The 21,895-nt window shown below is 43.2% G+C and overlaps 1 protein-coding gene across 5 annotated transcripts in view; it reads left to right on the top strand.

The window, feature by feature from the left end:
* The window catches only part of IPCEF1 (interaction protein for cytohesin exchange factors 1), a 402,674-nt gene that overhangs the window by 243,695 nt on the left and 137,084 nt on the right, over positions 1-21,895 (top strand). For all 5 annotated transcript variants that reach the window (XM_069234631.1, XM_069234630.1, XM_069234626.1 and 2 more), the window contains 2 exons: positions 5,521-5,592; positions 19,626-19,687. In XM_069234631.1, coding sequence (XP_069090732.1) covers positions 5,521-5,592; positions 19,626-19,687 — 134 coding nt within the window. The remainder of the gene's footprint in view (positions 1-5,520; positions 5,593-19,625; positions 19,688-21,895) is intronic.

The raw sequence follows: 21,895 nt of genomic DNA, 5'->3' as shown, positions 1-21,895 counted from the left end.
AGAGACCACGCTCGTCGTGCTGAGAGGGGACCCAGAGGACCGGTGTTGCCTGCGGTTGCAGGGGGAGGATTCCGTCATCCCACAGGAGATTTCTTCAGAGCTCCTGGTGCAGAAAGGAGGCAGGCTACCCCCAGAGCATGCACCACCAGGAAACAGGCGAGAAAGTGGCAGGATCAGCGATACAAGGTTGCAGTAGTCGTCTTTGCTACTTTGTTGCGGTTTTGCAAGCGTCCTGAGCAGTCAGCGGTCGTTCCTTTGGCAGAAGGTGAAGAGAGAGATGCAGAGGAACTCTGATGAGTTCTTGCATTCGTTATCTAAAGAATTCCCCAAAGAAGAGACCCCAAATAGACAGAAAAGGAGGTTTGGCTATCTAGGAAGGAGGATAGGCTAGCAACACAGGTAAGAGCCTATCAGAAGGAGTCTCTGACGTCACCTGCTGGCACTGGCCACTCAGAGCAGTCCAGTGTGCCAGCAGCACCTCTGTTTCCAAGATGGCAGAGGTCTGGAGCACACTGGAGGAGCTCTGGGCACCTCCCCTGGGAGGTGCAGGTCAGGGGACTGGTCACTCCCCTTTCCTTTGTCCAGTTTCGTGCCAGAGCAGGGCTGGGGGATCCCTGAACCGGTGTAGACTGGCTTATGCAGAGATGGGCACCATCTGTGCCCATCAAAGCATTTCCAGAGGCTGGGGGAGGCTACTCCTCCCCAGCCCTGACACCTTTTTCCAAAGGGAGAGGGTGTAACACCCTCTCTCTAAGGAAGTCCTTTGTTCTGCCTTCCTGGGCCAAGCCTGGCTGGACTCCAGGAGGGCAGAAACCTGTCTGAGGGGTTGGCAGCAGCAGCAGCTGCAGTGAAACCCCGGGAAAGGCAGTTTGGCAGTACCAAGGTCTGTGCTAGAGACTCGGGGAATCATGGAATTGTCTCCCCAATGCCAGAATGGCATTGGGGTGACAATTCCATGATCTTCGACATGTTACATGGCCATGTTTGGAGTTACCATTGTGACGCTATACATAGGTAGTGACCTATGCATAGTGCACGCGTGTAATGGTGTCCCCGCACTCACAAAGTCCGGGGAATTTGCCCTGAACGATGTGGGGGCACCTTGGCTAGTGCCAGGGTGCCCACACACTAAGTAACTTAGCACCCAACCTTCACCAGGTGAAGGTTAGACATATAGGTGACTTATAAGTTACTTAAGTGCAGTGGTAAATGGCTGTGGAATAACGTGGTCGTTATTTCACTCAGGCTGCAGTGGCAGGCCTGTGTAAGAATTGTCAGAGCTCCCTATGGGTGGCAAAAGAAATGCTGCAGCCCATAGGGATCTCCTGGAACCCCAATACCCTGGGTACCTTAGTACCATATACTAGGGAATTATAAGGGTGTTCCAGTATGCCAATGTGAATTGGTGAAATTGGTCGCTAGCCTGTTAGTGACAATTTGGAAAGTAGAGAGAGCATAACCACTGAGGTTCTGGTTAGCAGAGCCTCAGTGAGACAGTTAGTCATCACACAGGGAACACATACAGGGCACACTTATGAGCACTGGGGCCCTGGCTGGCAGGGTCCCAGTGACACATACACAAAAACAACATATATACATTGAAATATGGGGGTAACATGCCAGGCAAGATGGTACTTTCCTACAGTGTTGTCACCATCACTAGGTGCATGCCTTTGAGTAATAGGCTATCCCGGTTGCAGTGTTAAGGATGTAAGGTGTTACCTTCCCGTACGGTATTCATCTGCATCTGCCTTGAAAAAGCTCCCAGAGAAAGCCTATTACCACTCTTTACCGTGGGCAGGAGAAGAATGGAACCGTCTGAAATGTTTTTTTCCTTTTTATAGCATCAACAGTAAATGTTAGTAGTTGCCTAATTACAATTTTAGCCCGTGTCTAGTACTGTAGGGCTGGGAACTATAGTTGATACTTACCTGTTATGTTAGCTGGCACAGCATTGTCTCTTATCACTTTGTGATGCGTTGCAAGATTATAAACATATTTTCACTTCTCCAGCTCTTCTTCTGTCTTCTCTCACATGTTGAGGGCTAAACCGTGTTATCTATGTTGTTATATAATAGATTTCCTTTAGTGCTTGCTATCTTCTATTAGATCCCAAAAGTTCCTCCAGCATGTCATCAATTTGAAAATTAACATTGAATGTAGTGATGGTGCTCATCAGTGTGGAAACTGTGCAATGACCCATTCCACATTTCATAACAAAGGTACTGGGACAAGGGTAGTGTTCCTCATGTTGGATGTCAACAACGAACTGACACAGTTAAATTGAAGAGGTTTTTCTGTATGCATAAATACAAATCGGGGTTAGGGTGAGGATGAGTGGAACATTGAGAAAGTGATGTGGCCCTAGGACATTTTCTGAGTTGCCTCTACCAATTACAAGTGCTATGATTTTTCCATGAATAGTGAACTAACGTTTGGGTTGAGAATTCCTCACTGAGGCGATTTATCCACCATGTGAACAATTTGAAAAGTTCTCTTGGTAGTGTCTTTGTTCAAGTCATTCATCTTGTCAGAGAAAATGTGCTCACATGCCTACTTGAAGTCTGATCAAGTTTATAAGAAGGCAAAATAAAGCCTGTGACTCATAGAGTTGGGAGACAAGAGGTCTACTCTGCATTCACTGATCATGTTTTCTAATGCACATATGTTCATAAGACAAATTTATAGGTTTTGACAATCAAGGCTCCATTGGACATCATATGGATGTAACTGAAACAAAAGGGTATTGCTGATGTGGAAGGATGTAAAAAACAGTGAGACAGAGCTCATTCGACCTAAAAATGATACAAATATGTAAACTTTTCGTTGCAAGAGACTTGCACTAAATCATATTGCCAAGCATTAAAATGAGGCTTCGTACATCACATGCCGATCAGCTTGGTACTACGGTTAACATCTGCAAGGAAGGGGGCAGGGATGGTCCCAGGAGCACTAAGGCAAACAAGAAAACCTCCCATAATCGCTTATTTTGCACAATCTTTATGTGCAATCCTTAAACCAATTAACACAAACCTGCCAAATTCATGGGACATTTCATCAAGGCATTTCAAAAAGTCATATTCACCATTTATATCAGAACTATCATCACACTTCCATATAAGGGGAAAGAAGGAGAAGTCTTTATTTTTGCAGTCTGGTCTTTCGTCTCCATTGTACGGTATATAAAGTTGTACATAAAGTAGTACATTCCCCTATAGTTCACAAAAACAAGCTAGTTCAATCCTCTCATTTAATATGTCAGTGTGTAAAAACGGAGTTTTTATGCCACACGTTTTCTCCTGTAATAGTTTTCTGATATTTAGTTCTGTGTAGTGTGTTGGAATTTAATTTGATTCATCTATGGTGTTTCTCCTCCTTGAAGTGGACCGTTAGGGATTGTTTAATGTTTTCTTTTTGGATAATATTTTTCACATAACCAGTGTTTTTTATCTTGGGTTCTGATTTGCCTCTGGAAATCAGTCCCTAGTGATATTTCATCTCATGCACACCGAGTGGCACAGGTTGCATGATCTTTTAACTTAATCTTATTGCTGCTGTACTGATGTGCGACCTGATTGACTCGTATGATTTAATTACAGTGACTGTAATTAACAGCAAGAAGTCAAGAACTACCAATTAATTAGTTTATTTGGAGAATATAAGGGCCACACAAGAAAATAATAGCAATTTAATTGTTTCCAGCCTTTTAACACATATCCATCAGAATGCACGTAATACAGGGTCTATCATCATCTCAAACTGGGCTATTGAGGAAGTACTTTCGATCTTTCTACTGTTACCAGAGTGACTTGTCAAGGGACAGTATAAGGCCAGAGCTTAGTCTAGGGGATACAGGATGTGAAACAGGTTGGTGGCTGGGTAGTTAATCGGGCAAACAAGCATTGGGGGCAGCCCATTAAACCATCACAGAAAACGTAGTCCCATATTTTATCACCTTGCTGCGCTGCCTTGTGTCAAAAGGGAAGGGTAGGAATGCACTGTAATTAAGCAATATGGCACATTCCCCTCCTTTCCCTCTGCGCTGGTGCTGTTTTGGCAGCCTAACAGCAAAACAGGCACTCTTGCACCATTGTGCAAGGGTGTCTTGCTTTGAAGGCAGGATTGTTTTTGTACATTAAGGGGCACCTTCCTGCAAAAACATATATATCCTGGGAGGCGTTTTCCTCTTTCTATGCACACATACAAGGAGGAAAAAACTAGAAGAAAAAAATATATTTCTCCTCGTAAGGTTTTGGCTCATCTCCAGGTATACAAGCTCTTGTAATTCTGGGGATGCATTAAAATCAGTGGGTGTTGCGTGGGAACATCCACCACAATGCCCTTGGAACACCTCACTTGCGCAGAGTAAGGCAACACAGAGATTCTCTCTGACTTGCGTCACTCCATGTCTATGAGGCCATTCAAAGCCATGCAAAGCCTCAAAGAGATGACTGCTAGGTTTGCACTGCCTTTGCATCACAAAAAGTGATGCAACGTCAGCGTGAGGGGGTCATAAATATGCCCATTAGGTTTTTATTTAGAACCTAGAGGAAGGTCTGAGATGCACCAGCTGACAGAGGTCATGACCTTTGCCACTGTGCAGAGGAGCCTCTCTGCCTTTTAGAAGTCCCTGCCTGCCTAGTGGGATCTCTGTGCTGGAAACGAAGCAGGTGTCACTGCTGCTGCCATTAGAGCGTTGAAGATTTTCCAAATGGGAGCTATTTTTATGAGCCTGCCTCAGCAAATGTTTTGCTCGGAAGAAACAAAATCCCAAATCGTGAGGTTTTTTTTCTCTGAACGCAAAAAATATATAATTTTAAGAAGCTACTAACTTTTTTGTTTCTTTTTAGAAATTAGCTCTAGTATTTCATTAGACACAACTTAAATTACTACATCACTTATGGTCTCAATTATGAGTGCCCCACAGTGTATTTTGATATTTATCAGAATTTGCCAGGTGAGACAAACAACATCTATTGCATAGAACTGACCTATCTTACATTATATCCTGTTTTACCAAGCAGAAAAACTAATATAGCCTCCTTTCTGCTAAAATATAGTCTGATAGTCCCCTACTTCAGGACAATGGTGGGAATGTAGAACTATGACCAAGAAGGCACCAAATTGCGCTAATGAAGATTACTGGTAAGTAGTCTGAGGTTCATAATGTTAACAGGGTGAAGTTCTCTAGTTCTCTCAGCAATCAAAAAAGTCTTGTTTTACGCATCCTAGATGCCTGTGACTTACGTTTTCTTTAAATATGGAGCAGGGATGTAGGATGTAGTGAAATCAATACTGATCACCCACTTATAGTCTACCAGAAAGCATGACTACTGTGACCTTGGGACGTTTTTTGAGCACAGTTCTCACTCCTGTGCCTGATGTGTAGGGAAACCAACTACAGAGCTTACTGAAGTGCATCCTTTATGTTTGTGATCTGCATTGGTTCAGTGGTTCAAACACTGTGTGCTTTCCTGGTCTACTTCTAAAGTGTTTCTGTTCCCTGCTTTTTTGTTGTAGTGCCCTCAAGATCAGTCACCCCCAAAGGAAGACGTTTTACTTTGCAGCAGAGAACCAAGAGGAAATGAACAAGTAAGTCTTTGGTCATTACTGCTCCATGGTTTGAGATGAAGTATGTGAGGAGCAAGGGATTGGTTATTGCTCATCTCGGGACACTCCAAGCAACATCCTATGGGCTAATCTGTGTATAGAGTTTTCCTTAAAATCTTAAAACCAGCCCAGGCTGCCCATTCACTCAAGAATTGCATACTGCTTGTATGGTCTTGTCATACTTAGAAGATGATCTTGATTATCTACTTTGAATATGTACAACGTATGTACAATAGTTCACTCACACATATAATCATTCACTCCACACATAAATGGACTCACTCACTTACTCATTCACTGGTTGCATCATTTTACCTCTTTTGTAGATTTAGGGCCAGATGTACAAAGCTTTTTTCTCTGCGCAAACGGCCCAATCCACAGAATCGGGCCGTTTGCACACAGAAAAAAGCATTTTGGTATGTACAAATGCTATTTTGTGATTTGGTAATCTACTTACCGAATTGCAAACTAGGTTTGCGAGTCACAATTAGGAAGGGGCATGCCAAGGCGTCCCTTACTAATTGCGAGTCGCAGTGGTATGTATGATTTTTTGTGTGATTGTGGTTGCAAAAAAATTGCAGTTAACACCAATTGTAAATTGGTGTTAACCCATTCACAAACGGGAAGGGGTCCACAAGGGACTCCTTCCACTTTGTGAATGCATGCAGAAATTTTGTTTAAGAGCAGACAGTGGTCCCACGGACAAGGACCACCGCCTACTCTCAAAAACTGAAAAACTGAAACATTACATTTTTTTGCAGCATTTTAAAAAAGACCCCAGCAGTCCACCATCCCTGTGATATTTATGATTCCCAGTGGGTCGCAAACTGCAACCTACCTCAGTAATATTGAGGTAGGTCTATTTGCGACCCACTGGGAATCGCAAAAGAAATTCAATGGAGTTTCATACATGTGGAATTGCAATTTCCTAATTGCAATTTGCATGGAATCGTAATTAGGAAATCACAGTTCCAAAGGTTCGTACATGTGGTCGTTAGTATCTACTGTGGTTATCTCAGTCGCACGCCTAACCATAGGATATGCTCTTACAGCATTAGCTCAAAACCTATTTGTGCAAATGCTATTTTACATTCTGGGCTGCACCTCTTTTGCTGCACAAGCATTTCTTTGTCAATTATAAATGTGTTTGCCCAAAGGAAGTAATCATTTATAAAAAAAAACACCAAAAGTATGATGAAAACTAAATAATAATATACATTCATGTTAAGTAATAAACATTTAGAAATTATCAAACACATATATACCATGCACAGAGTCCAAGCCTCTAAAATAATACATAATGGTCAAATCTGCAAGGCCCTTTTCTCAGACGAAGCCCCTCTTTCTTCATAACCATGGCGCCAGCAGTATCTTGCTCTACTACATTCATATGTTTTATCAGAGTGTCAACATCTAAAGAACAGTCATCCTGAGAAGATGAAGACTCCTGAAAGAAAGAAGATCTTTCATGTGGATCCTGCAACCAGTTAGACCAATCACAGTGATCAATTGCCTCAAAGAAGAGGCATGTGTACAAGACTTATTTTAGTCCACTATCCCTTATCACCAAGAAGAGCTGACCCTTTGCTCATTCTTGTAACTTGTACCTGAGAGGAAAACCTCAACACACCTTTCTGCACTCTCCTGGGATTTCTTATTAACATCCAGTTGCCATTTTGCAAACATACATTTTTGAAACTCTTCCCATCATCAAATTTCACTTTCATGGTGATCAGCTTACTTAACACCTGGGAAACCACTGAGGTCTCCTTCATTTCTCTATCCCTGCATGCATCCTTGCTCCTCAACCACTCAGGAAACAGACTTGTGTGTGCCTTTCTCCCTCCCACTAAAGTAAAAGGAGAAACACCAATGGTACTGTGTGATGCAATGCTATAATTCCATATTTTAGTTTTAACAAATTCTTGAACATCACGCCATGATGAAATTGTTGTTTGACTTCCTTCCTTCACTATTTGTTTTTGCTCTCTCAACTAGACCAATCGAATTTGGAGAGTACAATGCAACTTTAACATGTTTCACATTGTTCCTTTTTAGGAATGTGCACATTCTGTGTGATAAGAAGTGTGTTTCATTGTCTGTAACAATTGTTCATGGTGACCCCTCAACTGGAAATATGAGTTCTAAAAATGTGATGACATTCTCAGTGCTAGCTGCGTCACAGAACATGTGATATAGCCACCTAGAGTGATAATCTATTAATAAAATCAAATATTTGATTCTACTTGGTAGAAGTTCATACAGACCGGAAAAGTCCATACCAACTTTGTCCCACGTTTTTGCTGGGAAAGGAATAGGGTGAAGCAGATTATTCATAATTTTCCATTTCTTATCAGACACAATACATTCAGTGCACACATCAATCAAGCATTTAACCTGCGACTCCAATGAAGACCAACAGTAATATTGTTTGAGAAATTTGCATGTTTTGGTGATTCCTAAGTGCCCCCGGTGTGCTGCAAGTATGACATCTTTTCTTAAGCTTTCTGGAGGGATGAACAAATCATGACTCATAATCATGTCATACAGAAAATTTTCAAGTCACATGACAACTTTTTTCTCTGGTCAACCTTTTGTTATATAGTCCTTCACTTGTTTAAGCTTAGGATCCCCAGTATAAGCTATCGACCATGCTTGTTCAGTGATGAGTGCAGATTGCTCCACAGCATAGCTACCACACATTTAGGCTCATTACGAGGCTGGCCAAAGCAGCAGTCCGATCGCAACATTATGACCGTGGTGTTACTGTCAAGGTCGGACTGCCAGCACTGCCACTTTTTGGGTGCCCGATGCCCTGGCGGTGCTGGTGCTCCCAATCTGCCAGGACTGCACTGCAAGCAGCGCTTCTCGGGGTTTATGACCCCTCGCTCCAACGGCGTTTACAAGGCGGTTTTACCGCCATGTAAAGGCTGGTGTAGACGGGGTGCTGGGGGCCCGGAGTGGCTCCCGTACTGCCCATGCACTTGGCATGGACAGTTTGGGGTCCCCCATAGCTATCCTCGTTGTGCAAATCACTGTCTGAATTGCAGACAGTGATTTGCACGATGGGTGCTGGTGCACCCGACGCACTACAGCATTGCAGCCGGATCTATTATAAGCCGGAGTCAATGTTGTTGTGCATTTCCCACTGGGCCAGCAGGTCAAAACTCTATTTGCGCCCACTGACCCAGTGGGAAACTCCTAAAAGGGGATGTGAGAGGGCTGCCGCATAGGCGGTAACCCAACCGGGAGAGATTGCCGGGCGGCCTTTTCCACCCTCCACACTCATAATTAGGGCATCAGTGCCTTCCAAATCACCCACATTATGTTCATCACTTAATGGCACACATGATAGAGAGTCATCCCTAAAGTTTTTACCTCCTGGCAAATGATTGAGGCTGAAATGTCACTTGGATAATAAATTAAATAGTCTTACTGACGCTTTTCCCAAACCACTACCAGTCAACATAGAGGTTTTTGATCAGTGAAAACCTCAAACACTCACTCCACAGGCTCTGACTTTGTTGATTGCCCACATGCATGCAAAGGCTTCACGTTCTATTGTACTGTAATGCATTTCTGCTGTTCTTAGCATCTTGGATGCAAAAGCTGTAGTATGCTCTTTACCTGACACCCATTGTCCCAGGACTGCTCCTAAACCTGTCAGGATCGCATCAACAGTGATAAAACACTTGCAAGCATCTTGAAATGGATCCAACGCAGCAGCTTCCACAATCATATCTTTGACTTTAACAAAGATTTGAGACAACTTGTTTACCCTTATGAACTTAGCTTCTTTTCTCAACAAGGCTCGTAGTAGTTCTACTGTTTGTGCACATCCGTGTACAAATCAGGCATAATACTCTGCCAAGCCTAAAATTGACTGAAGAGCATTTCTATCTTTTGGAGGATTTGCCTTGTGAGAGGTCTTGACCAAGGATGACTTGGGTTTGATACCCTCTGGTGTGATCATGTGACTTAAATACTCAATTTATTGTGTGCTAAATTAGCATTTGACTCTTCTTATCATCATGCCTGCTTTGGCTAGCACTGATAACACTTTGCGTAGGGTCAAATTGTGTGATTCCCACTCCTTAGCAAAAAACAAAATATTGTCTTGATAAGCATGGACCCCTGGACTGCCCTCCAAACGACTATCCATGAGTTTTTGAAAGACGTTAGCTGCTGAAGCTAGACCAAAGGGTAATTTGAGGTACTTAAATACTCCAAAGGGGGTAACAAATGTGGTGAGTTATTGCAAATCGGCTGTGAATGGTATTTGGTTATACGTCGAACGTAAGTCCATGATGGAAAAAATGTTTGCTGCACCCCCCCAATTTGCCAAGCACTTCTTTTATCTTGGGAAGAGGGTGACAATTAACCAGGATACTTTTATTCAATTAATGCAAATCTGCACATAGCCTGACCGCCCCAGTTTTTTTACTTTACACAACAATGGGAGAAATCCATTCCGAGGAGTCACAGGGTGATATGACTCCTTCAGTGCACACATTTTTGAGTGTGGATTTCAGTTCATCTCTAGCACTCTGCATTAGGGGACGCCCTTTGTGAATAATTGGTTGAGCATCAGATTTGAGGCAAATTTTGTGCTCATAGCTTTTGACTGTGCCAAGCTTGTCTGAGAATACCTCTGGAAATTGTTTCAACACTTTTTCTACCTCTTGTACATGTGAATCTTCGTCAGCATACTCCATGTGGAGATTACCTTCCCAATTGCCTCCTGAATAATTTGAAAGATTGTTGCATCGAACTATCGGATTAGGAGATCCAGGAACCAAGTATAGCGCCATCTTGGCTAGATTTTGCCATCCTATAATATTATGTCCATTGATGGCTGCACACACTTTAATGATAATGTGTCTTGTTAAACATTCTAATCTGGATACAAAAAGCATGTGTATGCCAAACTCACCAAATGCTTTGGGGTTCACATCTATCAGTTCTAATTTGATTTGCTACCCCACTTTTCCAAGAAAATGACCTCCGACAAAATGGTAATTGGTGACCCGGAGTCGGACATAATAGGGATTTCAACGTTACCAATATTTGCAGTGTCACATGTACCTTTACTTTGTAAGAATCACCCACAAAATTATATTCAACTGTCAAAATGGTATTGTGAAGCCGTACTGTGCATGTTTCTACAGGATCCAACACCTCCACACTCTTAATATGTGTGGATTTTCTCACTGATTTGCACATTGCCTGGATATGTCCAATGTTTTTACAAAGTGAACATCTTTTTTCTATAGCAAGGCAACTGGGATTATTACCCATATGAGTTTTTGACCTACATCTGAAGCAAAATTAGTTACTTTTCTTTGATAGTTGTTTTCTCACTTTGCTCACATTCACTGCACAAACATCGTCTGTCAGTTTTCCTCAGCAACATTCAAACAGTGCTCATTATTAATTGCTTTTGTCTAAATCATCGAACGCTCAATGCTCTTTGCTATGTCTATAGTATCAGATAATGTGGGATTCCTACAATGACGTAGTCTTTCCTGTCTTTTCTTTTTAAAAGCACGCAAAAACAAATTGATCTCTGAAATATATCTCAGTATGTGCGTCAAATTCACATGTAGCTGCTAGGACCCTCATTGCCAAGATGTACTCCTCCACATTTTCATCTGCAGATTGCCCCCTCTTGAAGAAATTGTGTCTTTCAAGCATTATGTTTGGTTCTTTCGCATATTGCTTACCCATGTGCGCCATTGCTTCTTTGTAACAATTTCAGTTCTCACCATTGCCAGCACTTCCTTGTGGTGGGGGAATGAGTGATACATTTTTGAAAACCTGCTTTGCAGCTTGACCCATGCAGCCATACAAGATTGCTACTTTACTTTCTGGTGAAAAGTTAACATCAATTGCTGCTAAGTAATTGTCAATTATCTTTGCCCAGTGACTCCATTTGAGACTAGGTTTGCCTGGTCGCTGTGAACATGGAGGTGGTTACTCAAGTTGCTGTGTTGTGGCTATGAGAAATAAAATGATATAAATATGTCTTTAAATCTGCTTGGGCTGAAGTGAATAAAGCACTGGATATGTCTAAGCTAAACCTTAACTTGTAGTCTCGAGATAATTGGTGTGCCTGTCACCGTAAATGCAGACAAAATAATTATTCTGCCGTGTCACTGAATGCAGTAATTAAAACCTGGCCTGGTTGTCACTACAAATGAGATTCATAAAATAGGTGGCATGCCTGTCGCCGGAAATTTAATTCCACTGACGGATAATTGATGAAAATGCGTGGTGTGTCTGTTGCCATGATTACAATGCTGAAAGATAGCTGACTCAATGTGGTTGCCGATAAACAACGGGCTAAGGTACTTGGTAGGCCTACGGACGTAACTTTGTATTACCAAGATGGCCACCTCAACGTGGTTGTGCGTGTTTTTTACATTAAGTAGAGCACATACCCTTTCCTTCCATAATGACAGCAACATGCACTGTGAAGAATGCTATCTGAATGCTGGGAATAGTGGTAAGCTTTGTGACACCACGCACTGTCTTGCGCGATAAAATGAAGAAGTGTGCGTGCTCCATGGTGCTGAGAAGGTGAAGGATTTCACAAGGTGCGCATAAGGAAACAATAACGCGCATCAGTATTTGGACAGCTACTCACGACTTGTAGGAACTACTGGCAAAGCAACTGCAGCCATCCAAATACCTCATACTTCTGGAAGCTCAGGGATCCGTCAGGCAGGTGAAGCCCTCAAAAAGTTGGTGAGTGTTAGTGACAGAGCATGGCTGTTCTGTTCGCCACCAAGATGGAGTAAGCATGACGAGGCAGGAAAATGTTTCTATAAGTTTATTCCTTAGGATGACAACACCCACAACCAGGAGTGTCCGGTGTCTGTGAGGTCCTCCAGCACCTCTGAGTTGCTCAAAACCACGCAGCCAATGTTCCATTCTTGAACGTGGCACTACCATGGAACAATAACAAGAGCATCCTCATACCATACAGATGCACAAGAATACTCAAAATGTGAAAATACAGTAATGTGTATACAGAAATGCCAAATACAATTCTACTACAAAAGATCTCGTCACATCCTCGCTCCATATCCATTTCCACTCCCACCATCACCACATTCAGGAAACAGGACACTTAGGGCCAGATGTAGCAAACAAAAATTTTGCGACTCGCATTTTGCGAGTTGATGCGACTCGCAAAATGCGAGTCGCAAATTGGAATGCAGGAAAAAAAAATGTGCAGAAATAGCGACTCGCACCCGGACTCGCAACGCAGTGTGCGAGTCCGCCGATTGCGAGGTCGCTTTTTGCGAGTGTGCAAAAAACGAACTCGCAATTAGCGAGTACATGTCGCAAATTGCGATTAACTTGTAAATTGATTTCAGGTGCAGCAGAACACTCCAGAAACCACTCCAGAACACTCTGGAAACACTTCCTGGCACATGATGATGACATCACAGCCAGGAAGTTTACTAATACACCTGGGAGGAGGGAGGACCACACCCTTTTATAACTGCCGAACTACACACAGGACAAACAGCAGCTGCCATGGAGGGAACACCAAGGAAGAGGAAGCTGAAATTCTCTGAGAGGGAGCTGGAGGTGCTGACAGAGGAATGCTGTCAGCACTATGATGACTTGTTTGGTAGATCAGCCCTCAATGTTCCTGAAGCCGCCAAGAAACAGCTGTGGCAGGACATACATGACAAGATTAATTCCCTGGGGGTGAGCCATAGGACCATAGACGACATCAAGAAAAGGTGGTATGACCTCCGCTCCCGGACCAAGAAGAGGGTGGCTGAAAGGCTCCGGGAGATGAGAGGCACAGGAGGGGGACAATCGTCTGTGCCACCACCCACACCCCTGGAAGAAAGGGTGGAGGAAACCTTGGAGCAGGAGGCAGTGTCTGGATTTGGGGACCTGGACACCTCAGAGCCCACCACATCAACCGGTGAGTACCATGTGATATGCCTGTACCCCTATCAATGCCATACCCCCACCCACCATGTACACAGGGGCATGCACAACCAAGATAGCTCCATTTCAGGGTAGCAAACACCAGAATGATGCATTATGGGAAATGTAGTCAAGTAGGCAGTTCATAGACAAATGTTTATTGTGAAGTGTGCAATAGATAGTAGACACTGACAGTCTGTTCCCCATGTCCCACAGGTCTCCAACAAGACACCACCACTACTCCAAGCAGCCAGCCCCATGAGGACACCTCAGGACCCGCCAGCACCCCCACCTGCACGGTCAACAGCATCCCTGCAGTAGCCACACCTGCTGCAACAGTATCCCAAGAGGCTGCCCCAGCAACAGGCAGGGATGAGACAGGTGAAAGCACAGGGCAGCCACCGCTGCGCAGGCGTCGCAGATCCATTACATCAGGGCTGCAGTCTGCATCCGGGCTACTTCCTCCCAGCACCAGTGAGGCACATCTGCTGCATGGTCAGCGCCTACAAAATCGGATTTTAGGGAGGATTAGTGGTGTGCTGCACCGCTTCGTGCGCAATAACCATGCCAGCATGCAGCACCTGAACTCAAGGATGGACATGATTTGCAATAACACTGGGGACCTTGCCCTTGCCATGAGGGAACTGGCGGGAGGACTACTGGCCCAGGCCGAGGGTGGGCGGCGCAGGGACCGTCAGCTCCTGCACAGACTGGACAGGATGGCCACATCCATCGGCAGGCTCGCCATGAACACCACAGGCCTGTCGAGGAGGACAGTTGGGCTGCAGGTGGAAATGGGCCATTTTGCTGGGGATGTGGCTAGGGGCCTGGGACGTCTGACCCACATCATAGACATGATGGAGACACGGAATATGTCGAGGGGCACAGGGGAAACACCCCAGGACAGTGAGGAGGGCTCGACAGTGAGCAGTGTCTCTGTAACTGACAGCAGGGTGCTCAGGAGTAGCAGGCAGAGCACGACGGAAGCACCAGGGAGCAGCCAGGCTGGCAGGAGGGGCAGAAGGTCTTAGAGATCACCCTGGACCATAAGATGTGGCACATGACGTTAATGTGCCACATGCCTGGTTTGCATTTTCATGCCCATGGAAAATGAGTACTTGTAAATAGTTTCATTAATGCACTAATAAAACAGTTATTTTTGTTCCACTTAACAAATGGAGTTTTTGGTCAATAGGTGAGTATGGTTGGAGTTGACACGTACCTTCCAAAATATTGTGTTGCGATGTGTTACCGTCTCAGTCTGCCTTGATTAGCGATACTCCTATCCCCATGATGGCGATGTGGTTGTTCTTGCTCTTCATCATCAGGATCTGGGTCTGCAGGGGTGAGAGGTAGCCCACGTCGGGTGGCTATGTTGTGGAGGATGGCGCATGCGACCACAATTTTGAATGCGGTAATGGGGGTATATTGGAGGGCACCTACACTGCGGTGGAGGCATCTGAATCTTGCTTTCAGGAGTCCGAAGGTGCGCTCAATGAGGTTCCTGGTCCTCTTATGTGCATTGTTGTATTGCCTCTCTGAATCATTGCTGGGTGTTAAAAACGGAGTCATGATCCAAGGCCTAAGAGCATATGCACTGTCACCTGTTGGGCACAAAAAGTAAACTGTTAGGAAGTCCATATTGTCGTGCACAGTGACCTGTGTGTATGTCTGCAAGTGTCTGTAGCTCTACCTAGGAGGTAACCGTCTCCGAATTCCCCACGTTCCAGGCGTTGATGTATCCCACTATGCCTAAACATGTATGAGTCATGGGTACTGCCTGGAAACTTAGCTACAATGTCCGTGATGACATAATGGGCGTCACAAACAACCTGAATATTGAGTGAGTGGGTACACTTTCTGTTGCGGAAAAGGTGTTCAAGATTAGCAGGGGGGCATATTTGAATGTGTGTCCCATCTACACACCCTATGACATGGGGAAAGTGGGCAATGCGGTAAAAGTCCAGCTTGGTGCTGTTCATTTCTGCCTCATTCCTTGGTAGGCATATGAAGTGAGACATGTGCGTGACTAAGGCATCTAGGAAGGCCCTGAGGAACCTTGACACTGCACTTTGGGATACCCCACCTGCCACAGCAATGACCCCCTGATAGCTCCCTGAGGCCAAGATGTGCAGTGAGCATAGCACTTGCACATGCGTAGGGATGGCGCAGCCACACAGAGTCTGGTGTTCTAGCTGTGGTTTGAGTAAATCAATTAATTCTAGGATGGCTGCGCTGCTAAGGCGGTATTTATCGTATATCTCATCCTCAGTTTGCTGAAAAAGAGTCTGCCTTGTTCTATATATCTTCTCCTGCCTGTGGCCCCTCCTCCTCCTCTGCTGCGCAGCGTGGACTCTCCTTCTCACTGCTATCAGGTATATCTCCGCCATCTTGGTGAATCCAGATGCCTTCTTGGTCTCCTTTTATACTTTGGTAATGGTTACCACCTGCTCTGAGTTAGTGGTAAATGGGACGTGCAAAATGGGCTTTTTGCGACTTGTCGCAATTTGCGAGTTGCAATTGCATAAGGTTTGCGACTCGCAAATTGCGACTTGCTATTTGCGGGTCGCAAAATGGGGTCGCAACTGATGCGAGTCGCAAACGGGTCCCATCGCTTTTTGCAAGTCGGAAATGGGCTTTTTGCATCCCATTTCCGATTTTGCACTGTCGCAAATAGCGATTCTGCCCGTTTGCGACTCGCAAAACTTTGCTACATCTGGCCCTTAATGACCCACTTCTACCATCCTTTCCCTCCCACTGTTTCTGTCTTTGATTTTCTGCTATCATTCCTCATTTCACTGTTAATTAATTTTTGTTTATTTTGCAATTGTCGCTACCGCCATCATTAATGACAGTAGCACGTTAAATGGCACAATGTGCTTTTAGATTACGAGATGTGATGTTTATGGAGGCACACCTTTGTACTGAAAAATCCTAATAAAGAATGATTCTGCAAAACGCTGACTTGGAGCAGAGATACTCCTAATTTATTAAAAAAGAGTGTGTTGATTACCCTGTCAACAATAGGCTAACAGCGACTAGGACTCCTCATAAAAATTCAGGAAGATGGTATTGAGTTGATCAGTTCTTTAGAAAATGGAAACAAAAACATATTTCTATTGCCACAGGTTTGCTTTTGGCAAAAAAATAGAATAATTGATCAGACATTTACTGTAGATACTATTTGTTGGTATTGAAAAAAATGTAACTGACAAAAGTATCCTTCCACTTTTAGTTCATGATGCTTTAGACAGATTTTCATAGTGTCACCAGCATGACACTGTGGGAAATTCTGGGGGAGCTTGAGGTTCTCAGGGTGGGAGGGATTGTTTGTTACAGTCATATTCCATGAAGGCAGCATTGCCGCTGGCTAATGGGGGCATGGAGTTAACAGTGAAACTACGAAAGCTCTATGAGGGGTGTATATCAAAATATCACAGTTGAAATCTCAACTATCAAAAATATCAACTCTCCATTAACGACTACTACTATATTGTCCAGGTACATAGAATAGACACGTACAGAATTATTATTAACTCAGTTCACCTGCACATAGCCATAGCAGAAAGTGTGCGCCCAAGCCTACTGTATCCTGAAGCACTTTGTATAATATTACCCCTGGTGAGGAGGCAGAAGCCCAATTCTTATTTTTCCTCTGGGAAACCTACCAGATATATTGAAAGTAGTATATTTGTCCTCCTTGTCAGAGATATGGATATTTAGATGGTGTGGAGTGGGCTTGCTTAGTTGCTGCAAACATCTCTTATTTATATCATATTTGAACTTTAGAGCTGTTTAATGACAGCGTGGGAAGGTACTAAAATGTGTGAAACATTTTGGTACACAGGACATAAACTGAAGCTTCTGTTGATATGATTGCTGTGTTGTATTATTCACCATGTAATTTAATTCAAGAGCGCTTTTATAAATGGAAGACGAATTATGATATTGTACAATACTGGAAATTGAGCTGAAATAGGCCCCAAAATAATGATTATTGTGTGCTTTTGACCAGAGTCTGTATATGAAGTTGAAACATGTCAAGGTGGGTGCTTTTAAGTTCATTTGATTCTGATTTCACATTTTGGAATTGTATTCCAAAATCCTCAATACTTCCAAAAATTATATCTATAGGTACCAACTCTCAAAAGTTAGAATGTATTTGATATAATGTTTTAGAAGAGCTATATGTGCATAAAGCCAATAGTCGGCTGTGTCCCAGAGTTGAAAATACAAGTGCAGTAATAACCAGATACGGGTAAGCCTCAGACAGGAAAATACAAGTGCAGTAATAATCAGATACGGGTGAGCCTTGACAGGAAAATGTCATTTATTGTGCACAGGTCACTAATAATTCACACTGCCCATTGAAGCTCAGGGACAGGCCAGTCTTATCTTGAGCTGCATAGAAGGGAAGGGGAAAACATTTTAAATAACCTTGCGACTAGGATTTTAAGAACTTTAGAAGCTTTGTGCAACGGTTGCAAAGGCGTGTAAACTGCAAAATTAACTCTTTGACGAAATTCTTCACCTGCAGAAACCTTTTGCAGGGGATTTCTCCTTTTAAATGTATGATTTTGCAGAGCTTCTTTCTGCAAAATCTACTTTTGCAAAGTAAACTTCGCAGTATTGGCAAACGTTGGAAAGCATACAAAGTTTGAGGAACTGACTTTGCAACCTCATACATGTGGAATGTGAGCCTACTTAGTAGGCCTTGGGTTCTAGCAGACGTCAAAATCCAGATGTGCTGAAGGGGAAAAAGACCACAGGGATACCCTAATGAAAGATGGAATGTCTTAACCTTGTTTAATAACGTTCTTGTCAGTCTTCCAGGCTGTACTGAGCCTTTTTTAGCACTGCCAGGTCGTGGTGGGGCATTGGTAGTATCCTTATCTCTCCCTTTTCTCTTACAGCTAGAGACCCTGACCTTGGCTCACTGTGTTTTTTCTTGAATATTGTCATAAAACACCATCTCAGATGTAAGTAGTAATCACTCAGCTAGACAATGATGGACGGTACTTAATTTCTGGGTGTAAAAGTGCTCTTCGGAACCTCCAGCTGGCACTCCTGAAAGCCGGAGTTGCCAAATATCAAGCATGCCTAATCTTGATTCCTCCTCTTGCCTCTTTCTTCCCCACACTTCATTTCGCTTTTTCTTATAGTTTCTTTTTGAATGTTGCTTTGTGCATTGTGATTGGTTTCCTCTCTTTGCCTTCCTCCATTTTTGTGTTCTTCCTGTAAAGAAGGAGCAGATCCAGTTGAGGGTGGGTCCTTCGATGCCCACTTCGTGAAGTCTTCTGATTAGGGTGGAGTGGGAGACTACCTGTTATGCCTTACTTGGTCTTGCACTGGGTCAAAGTCTTATGATGAAGAACAAGTTCTGGTCACCACAATTGAGAGCTTGTGTCCATCATCGGCAGCCTCCTGCACAAATTAAGCACTGTTTGACATGAGTCAATGAGCTCTCCTAATACCTAAATGAGATTCACATAGGAATATGTTGATATGCTCTGTAATATTGCATGCCATGTTTTAATCCCTTTATGTAATTACAAGACAGGTCACAGGTCAAAAAGAGATATGATAGGCTCAGCTTCCTGGCATGGTTAAGCGATTGTTTACAAAACCTGACCTTTTTTGCATTGTGAACTAGAATTCACTTTGCAATGAGTCACTCTTGTTTAGACATCCAAGAAAAATATAATTGTGTGTATATATATATATATATATATATATATATATATACATATATATATATATTTCATTAGACAGTGTTGGCACACAGTTCAGAGACGAACATGAAAGTTACAGGCTGTGATAAAAAAAAAATATATATATATTTTTATATCAAATTAAAAAACATTCCCTACTGTTTGAGTGCTTTTTGTAGTACAGAATAAAATGACCCATATTGCAAGTTTCCTACAATATATTCGCCTTGCCTTGACCGCCCCTGTGACTGATGGCATCTCATCGTCAACCTGGCGACACAAAGTATTATGCTCCTCAACTGGCTGGAGTAAATGAAATATAACTAATCCTCTTTTTCATACAATTTACAGGTGGTTGAATAAACTGGGTATTGCCGTCATCACTCGACCCTCTCTTGGAAAGAACGAAGACGGTATGTAATTAAAGCATTCTTGCATTCTTGCTCATTTGCATTAAGCACATTTCACATGTGGGTGGTGGGAATCAGTGGGGTGCCTCAGAACTTGACAAACATGAAGGCGCTTCATGCTCCCTTCTCCACATTTTAACTCTCACCACCCACGAACATCCTGTCCCCGAGTAAACATCCTTGAATTGTACCACAAGCCCCCGCCAATGTTCAGAGCTTACTTGCATTCTAGCTATGCACATGCTTTACAAGTACACATACATGGACAGATGCATGAAACATTTCATTTCCAACTGAAAAAGAAAATATATGATATTTCGTACGCTTTACTGTTATACATTAGGTGGCGTCTTCATGGGATGCCTAATTCTTAAGCTGTATGAGTGGGGATTGTATAAAAAAAACAGAGGAGGGTGGAAATAGCAACCTACAATACATTCTTTCTGAAGACTATCAAACCAAACACCATGTACCTTGTGGAATCTGAAATCCAAACTAAGGGCCAGATGTATGAAAGCATTTTGCATTCGCAAACGGTGCGAATGCAAAATGCCAGTTCAGAATGTATGAAATACATTCTGAACGCTATTTTAAGGAATCGCTAAAAATTGCGACCCTGTTTAGAGGGTCGCAAATTGCGACTCTCTAAATTAGAAATCGCAAATAAAGATTCCTTATTTGAGATTTCTTAGCACATGTATGAAGCAATTCCTAAATGCGATTTTGGCATTTAGAAATCGCTAGTTACCACCAAGTAAAACTTGGTGGTAACCATGTGCAAAATTTAAAAATGCATTTAAAATGCATTTTTAAATTGTACATGTAAAGCACACATGCCCTTTTGGCACGTGTGCACCTTACATGTCCCCCCTAAAAAATTTGGGGTGCGGAAGAGGGGGCCTTAGCCGTCCAGCACCCTAGGGTTTTGCATTTCCAAATGGTTCTGGTTCAGAAATCGCTATTTTGGAAATGCAAAAAATTCGCAGATATGGGCGAATGGGGCCGGTATCGCAATTTGCGATTCGGTGATAGCATTTGCGATTTTTAAGAAATCGCTATTACTGAATCGCAAATGTGATACATGGCACATTGCGAGTCGGAAATATCGATTTCTCAAAAATCGCTATTTCCGAATCGCAAAGGGCAGTGATGATACATCTGGCCCTTTGATCCTTATTACAAATGGCCCTGTAATTGGTGTGATAATTATTGCCCCTGATAAAATACTACTCCGCTGAATTGGAATATGTTGGGTGCTATAAATAACTCATTTATATGTTTTTGTGGGCTAACACGCAGATATTTGCACCTGCATATTCTTAAAATACTGGGAATTTCTCCACCAATAAATATTGGCAGGTTTGTCCTGCTGATATTTATCAAATAATCATTTTTGATAATTTATTTTATGCCTATTTGTATTGTACTGTTGTCACCCATGAGGGTATCCAGATGTTTCAGTGGTAGGTAGGCTGAATACTTCCACGGTGAGATTACTTGAAGAGCCAGGGATTCAGCTTCTTGCAGAACACAGAGAGCAATGAGGAGGTTCTGATTTGTTGTGGCAAGTCGCTCCACACTTTGGGGGAGATGGTAGAGAAGGCACGACCTCCAGTTCTGTTTTTGTATATGTGGGGTACATGTGCTAATGAGTTTTTGGGTGATCAGAGGTGTCTAGAGGTACGGTGGAAGTCTATGTGGCTAATGAGGTAGGCAGGGCCTATGTTGTGTAATGCTTTGTATAAGTGTCTGAGTAGTTTGAATTGAGTGAGCTTGTGTTTGGGGAGTCAGTTCTGTTAAATGTGGAGTGTTGAGGGTGCGATGAGGTAGGTTGAGGATGTGGTTTGCTGTAGCGTTTTGTACTGCTTGGAGCCTGTTCAGGACATTTTTGGTGATTCCTGTGTAGGTTGCAGTGCTGTAGTTGACTCTGCTGGTTATCAAGGCCTGTATGGCTGTTTTCCTGGTAATAGTTGATAGCCACTTTTTCGTAGCATCCTCAGGATATGGAAGCAGATGCAGGTCATAGCTTGTACCTGCACTAACACGTTGAGCTTGTTGTTTGAGAATGGTTCCTAGTTTCTAGTTTGGGCTGTGAGTACTGGTGTGGGACTAACATCAGCTGACCACAAGGTGGACCCCATGCAAAGGCCTTCCTTTCAAAGATCACCACTTTGATCTTGTCTGTGTTGAGCTTTAGGGAGTTGGATCTCG

Source organism: Pleurodeles waltl, chromosome 5, assembly GCF_031143425.1.
Source record: "Pleurodeles waltl isolate 20211129_DDA chromosome 5, aPleWal1.hap1.20221129, whole genome shotgun sequence".
NCBI classification, from domain to species: domain Eukaryota; kingdom Metazoa; phylum Chordata; class Amphibia; order Caudata; family Salamandridae; genus Pleurodeles; species Pleurodeles waltl.
Note: the sequence above shows the minus strand (reverse complement) of the source record. Positions and strands in the feature narration are given on the sequence as shown.